This window comes from Canis aureus, chromosome 23 (genome assembly GCF_053574225.1).
Source record: "Canis aureus isolate CA01 chromosome 23, VMU_Caureus_v.1.0, whole genome shotgun sequence".
Lineage (NCBI taxonomy): Eukaryota > Metazoa > Chordata > Mammalia > Carnivora > Canidae > Canis > Canis aureus.
In genome coordinates, this window is record NC_135633.1 from 19,154,751 (window position 1) to 19,160,750 (window position 6,000).

At 55.7% G+C, this 6,000-nt stretch overlaps 1 protein-coding gene across 6 annotated transcripts in view; it reads left to right on the plus strand.

The window, feature by feature from the left end:
• LMO1 (LIM domain only 1) overlaps positions 1-3,641 on the plus strand; it is a 52,285-nt gene extending 48,644 nt beyond the window's left edge. For all 6 annotated transcript variants that reach the window (XM_077866590.1, XM_077866588.1, XM_077866584.1 and 3 more), the window contains 2 exons: positions 1,394-1,519; positions 3,249-3,641. In XM_077866590.1, the coding sequence (XP_077722716.1) occupies positions 1,394-1,519; positions 3,249-3,354 (232 nt within the window). In that variant the 3' untranslated portion in view covers positions 3,355-3,641. The remainder of the gene's footprint in view (positions 1-1,393; positions 1,520-3,248) is intronic.
• The last annotated feature ends 2,359 nt before the right edge of the window (positions 3,642-6,000 follow it).

Genomic DNA, 6,000 nt, shown 5'->3' on the forward strand with positions numbered 1-6,000 from the left:
CAGGATCTGTGACTCAGTGCTCTTCCCTGGGCTGGGGGGAAAGGGCTGTGGCTAGGAGGAGGGGTTAAGGAAGGATATTTCTGGGGACTCACCCCTCGATGACCTGGAAGGGGCCTCCAAGTGTGAAGGTTTTGGACATCCCCTGAAGGTATTTTTTTCTGGGCTCTAGCAGAGGCCAAGGAATGACTCTGAGGCCAGGTAGGTCAGTGGGCTGGGCTGGATGGGGTGGGGGGGTCTTCCTTAGGCTGTTTAGCCCCAGAGAATGGCTGTCCTGAGCCCGCCGCCTCTGCAGCCACTGCCCATTGGGCCGGGGGCAGTGAGGCCCCCCTTGGCAGGCAGATGTTGTGGCCCAGCCTTTGTCTGCCTTAATCTGAGCCACCAGGCAGCTCAGGCTGATGAATAATGGAGCCAAGCTCATCTGCAGGCGCCTGAGCCTGAGCTGGACAAATCAGGGATTAGAGGGTCTCGCACCCGCTTCTCAGCTCCCTCGCCTCACTCGGGGCTTGCTCAGCCAGTGTGCAGAAAAGAGGCAAGGAGGAGCCTGGCTGGCTCAGACCATTAGAACACCCGGCCAGGGCCTGCACGGGGAGAAAGGGGGTGGCCTATCCCTAGAGCACTACAACCAGCAGCTCAGAGGAGGGATGCCTGCATGAAAGAGGCCATGTGCCAGGTGTCCTTGGAACTTTCTTCGGGCATCAGTCCTATTTTACAAGCATCTTTGAACCAGGTCACCTACTCCAGCACCCCCTTTTGAAAAAAGGATAAACTGAGATCCAGGAAAAGGAAGAAGGGATTTAGGCAAGTCACCCAGTGAGTTGGTTGCAGAAAAAGATCACTCCATAGGGTTGTTGTCAGGATTAAACGAGTTGATCTTAGTAAAGCCCTCAGAACAGTGCCTGGCACATGGTAAACACCCTCTGTATAAGTGTTCACTAAGTGGTCTGTGACAGAGTTTACAGAAGTTTCCACAACAAGGCTATGAAGGAGGCACTTCAGTCTCCATTTTACAGTCAAAATAAATGAGGCTCAGAGAGACCCATGACCAGCCCGAGGGCAGGCAGGCCACCTCTGAATTCAAGCTTGTGTGGCTCTGGAGTCCTCGCTTGGGGCCCAGCCCAGTGTTCTTTCTGGATGCTAACCGGTCCCCAGGGGTGGGCTCTGAGAGGGGGGTCTTGTCAGCTCAGCCCCGGGGATGGGCAGTGTCACCCAACTCCTGAGCTCCCCCCTGGGTGGCTGGGCCAATTTCTCTGAATTCCGATCTCTTAGCAGGATCTAGATGCTGCCCTCTGTGCTCCTTCCCCCTTGCCCAGGCCCACCTGCTAAGCCCACGGGGGTAGGGAACCACGGGGCCCTGAGTAGGGCCCCTAAGCCCTCTGCACCCTTCCCTTGGCAGGCTTTTCGGCACCACAGGAAACTGCGCCGCCTGCAGCAAGCTGATCCCAGCCTTCGAGATGGTGATGCGGGCCCGGGACAACGTATATCACCTCGACTGCTTCGCATGCCAGCTCTGCAACCAGAGGTGAGTGCTGGACCGTAGCAGACCAAAGACGCCCAGCAGGCCCCAGCTGACGCCTGCTGGGACAAATGCTGCGGCGGTGTCCGCAAAAATGTGTGTTCTATGCATTACACGTGGTTGTGTGTCACGTTGAGTGTGCATGTGCATATGTGTGTTTCGTGTGCCTGAGCCCCGTAGCCAAATGTGTGTCCTCCAGCACTGTTGTGGGCATGTTTGTAGGGCACAGGTCTGGGTGAGTGTAATGGGTCATGCATGCATGAGCTTACCATGTATGTACATGTGTGAGTTTTTATATGTCTGTGTACAAGGCAGGTATGTGTGTGCTGTGTGTGCGAGTGTGTGCATGATGGTTGATGTCTGAGTATGAATGCGCACATGTACAAGGGTTCTGTATGAGTGCCCTGTGCCCTTGTGAGCGTGCCCTCTGGATGTGCATGTATGTACATTTAGTGAGAAGGTGTCCCTAGACCTGGAAGGCCATTCCTTTATGGGAACAGCTACTCGCTCCTGTGGTTCTGGTTCCAGCCCAGCCACCCTTCTGGTCTTTTGGCCCTTACGCAGTGTCCCAGCCCTGTGGGAGGCCCCTGGGACCCAGAGAGCCAGAACCCCTCAGCCCTGTCTGGGAACCTAGCGCTAGGAGACAGGCCCTTCTCTTGGGAGTCCTCATGTCAGGAAGGAGCTCCTACAAGTGTTCCCAGAGGATGAGGTCCTGAGGGACCTGCAGGGAACACTGAGGGGGGGATAGCTGGGGGCTTGGTCAGACCCGGCGTAAAGAGGGCTCAGTGAAGTTGCAGTGCCACCTGGTGGTTGGATTGAGATCTGCTGCGACTGGCCCTCTGACCCTGGGGTCCCCCCAAAGACGTAGCCACCCTGGGAACATCTTTGGGGGAAAGGGCTGAATCCTCCAGTGCTTTAGAAGGACTGGGGGAGGTGGGTAGCAAAGCAAGGCCTTCTTTGAGTTGGGGGGGAAGATAGTGGGACAGGGTTATCTCCTCCTTGCTCCGGGAAACCTCCAGATTCTGTTCAAAGGAACAGTTTTATGGAGTCATGCTCTTAAGTTGGGGAGAGGAAAAGAAGGATAGAAAAATCAGGGCACCTGAGTGGCTCAGTCAGTTAAGCATCTGCCTTTGGCTCAGGTCATGATCTCAGGGTCCCAGGATCGAGTCCTACATTGGGCTCCCTGCTCCATGGGGCATCTGCTTCTCCCTCTCCCTTTGCCCCTCCCCCTGCTTATTCATTCTCTCTCTCTCTCTCTCTCTCTCTCTGTCAAATAAATAAAACATTTCTTTAAAAAAGGATAGAAAAAGCAGCCATTTTACCCCTCCCTCCTTTCCCATTTTTTTTTCTACTTCTCTCCATCTCCTCTCTCTCGATCCTTTTCTGTTTCTTTGACCTTCTCTCTCTTTCTCCCTCTCTGGGACTGGCTTAGGTTATTCCTACACCTTCCCACCGACCCTGCCCCTTCATGGAAGACCTCACTGTGGCCCAGACTTGTCTGTCTATCCTAAACCCCAGACTACAGGGCCCGGCTGAGGGCTGGGCTGACCCAGGGTGATCGAACAGGTTTGCCATGAGATTTTGGGGATCCCTTTTGGAAAGTTCAAGGAGCAGACTCTCCAGGACCTCAGTTCTCATATGTCTACCTCCCAGGCTGGGCTGGGGCCTGTCTGGAGCCCCCACCATCCACTGGGACCCCTCCATGGCCTCTCTCTCTCCTGCTTGGATTTTCCAGATTTTGTGTGGGAGACAAATTCTTCCTGAAGAACAACATGATCTTGTGTCAGATGGACTATGAGGAGGGACAGCTCAATGGCACCTTTGAATCCCAGGTTCAGTAATGCCCGGCGCCTGGCCTCCAGGCCCATCTGTCCGTCTGCCTGTCTGCCCGTCTGCCCGTCTGCCCACCCGCCTGGCCGGCCAGCCACTCTCCTGCCGATTAGAACTCCTCCGTCCTCGATGGGAGGGACGGCCCTTCCTCTGCCGCCCGTCTGTGTGTGACCCCTCCTGGGGCCAGGCTGGGCCTGTACAGTCTGTCTTCTGTATATAAATGGGAACATTTATTTTATGAGAAATGTAATGCGATTTTATTACTGGCGTGGATTAAACTTATGAATGTTTCCGGGGAGGTTACTGTGTGTTGATCACATGACTGACGCAGACCTGGGGTCCCTCCCCTCTGCTCGGGAGTGGAATGGGGCCCTCCCCTGTACCCCTCCAAAGCAGGTCATGGGGCTCAGCATGTGCTCTGCTGGGCAGGGCAGGGAAGCTGCACGTGGGCTTTATGGGAAAGAAAAGCTGGAGGGAAGGGGACGAGCCCACGCATCCCACAGCTGGAGGTGGAACTGAGGTGTCCTCCCCTCCCGCAGCAGATCATATACCATGGCCCCCCAAGATAAAGAGAGGCAAGGTGAACCCCTCCCTTACCTGGGTTCCACCAGCCAGGAACCCAACCTTGGCCTGCCCCACAGTAAGACCCCAAATCCTGAGCCCCGTGGCAATACCATTCTCAAACCCCTCTTCCCTTTCAGGGTGATGGACAGCATTTGCTGTCTCCTCCCTGCAGCTTGGGCCTGACCTGGGGCCCACCTTTCTGCTCTTCTGGGTGAGCGAGAACAATCCTGTTTGCCTGTATTCAGCCCACACAGGCTAGAGGCTTTCACTCATTCATTCAGCAAACCTTAATCCACTCTGTCTCAGCTCCATGCTGCAAGCACCAGACATGCAGATGGATCGTGGACTGGCCACAGTCCTGCCCCTGAGGAGGAGGGAGAAAGCCAGGAAAGCAAACGGAACACATCACAGTGAGGATGAGCACCTGGGACAGGCCTCTGCCCTTCCACGGACCAGAACCACTTGCAACGACTGCGGAGACTCAGAGATAGACCGTCCAGTGGACACACACAGTCAGATCCGCGTGCTGGCAGGCAGGAAACGTGGACGCACAAGCAGATGGGTGTGTAGGCAGAAGTAGGCAGGGACAGCCAGACAGACAGCCAGGCAGATGCCCAGGGCACTTTCCATCCGCTGGCTCAGCCAGGCTCAGCCAGGCTCACCCAGGGCAGCAGGAGTGCTGTCTTGCTCTTGGCTGCAGCCACAGCACCAAGCGCAGAGCCTGGAACTGAGAAGGGATCACTAAATGGTATTAAAAATAGGGACTCCTTGGATCCAAAGCCTGAATGGGGAAGGCTGTTTGGACAGGCTCCCCTAACCATCAGGCCTCTCGCTCCTCCTTCTCTGGGGACTTCTCACTCTGGCCTCCGACCAGAGAGCCCAGGGCCAGTGGAGCCTGCCCCCTGCTTCCAGCCCTTCCACATGTCACCCTGCCCTGGGCCTGCTCCTCTATTTTGAGTGAAGTGGGAAGATGGCACAGCCCTTGGGGCACTTGGAGCAGGCCACCTCTCCACATTGTGGTTTTGTGGCCAGTGGTCCAATCAGTCCATGGGCAGGGATTACTAAGGCTGAGGATCTCCGGGTGGGGGTTCTCATCTGTGGGGCATCTGCCTTCTGCCACGGAGCAGCACCCAGGTGTATGACGGAGAAGAGGGGCAAAGAGCCAGGCGGCCTGGCTGCAGTGGGTTTTTGTGTGTGACACGCCTGATGGGACTATGAGACCGGGGACCTGAGTGTGTACGGCTGTGAGAGATGGTGACTGAGTCCGAGTGCATGAATTTGAGGACGGGTCTGTCGTGCGGAATTTGCTCGCTCAGCTTGGAAAAGCAAATCATTTCCCTGAATGATGGCAGAGTCCCCGGTGCCAGACCCTCTCTGGGTCCTCAGGCCAAGGAGGGCTGTGCCCACCCCTAGGGCCCCAACTCCTAACTTCAGAGTTTACTGCAGATGAAGTTGTAACACTAGTTAATTACATGGTTATCGAGAGATAACAGAGCCACTCGAATGCAGTTTCTGGGCAATTACAATTGTTTCCAACAGAGTTCCCATATTGCAGCCATGAAATAACATGTCGTTTTGCAGTAATTATGTAATTAACTTGTCTCACCGCTCTAGGTTGCACAACAATTAATTCACTCACAATGAGATAGACTCAACATCAGGCAGCCGGCCTCTGAGAGCCCCCGAGAGCAGAGCCGGCCTTCTAGGAGGACCCCAGCCCTGCTCTGCTCTCCGCAGACCTTGCCAGGGGGGCTTCCTCCGTTCAACATGTTGCAGAACATGCCAGATCCAGCACCATGGCCCCACTTACTGCTGCGTCATTGTCCCCATCCAGGACATGGGGAGCATCTGTTTCCCAGGACAGCCAGGAGGCAGGGATCTATACTGTGAAGTGCTGTGCTTATGAGAACCAGGGTCACCATCCTGGAAGTCATGAGGTGCTGAGTGGGAGACCTTTCACCAGTCCATAGACGTCCCCCAAAAGAGGCCACACAGGCCCTGCTGACGTTAGGCAGGTGTAGAACTGATGGGGGAGGGGAGTGGGGTGGGAGGAGACGGAGCCCTTCCTGTAGCAGGGCAACCAGGGCAGTGAC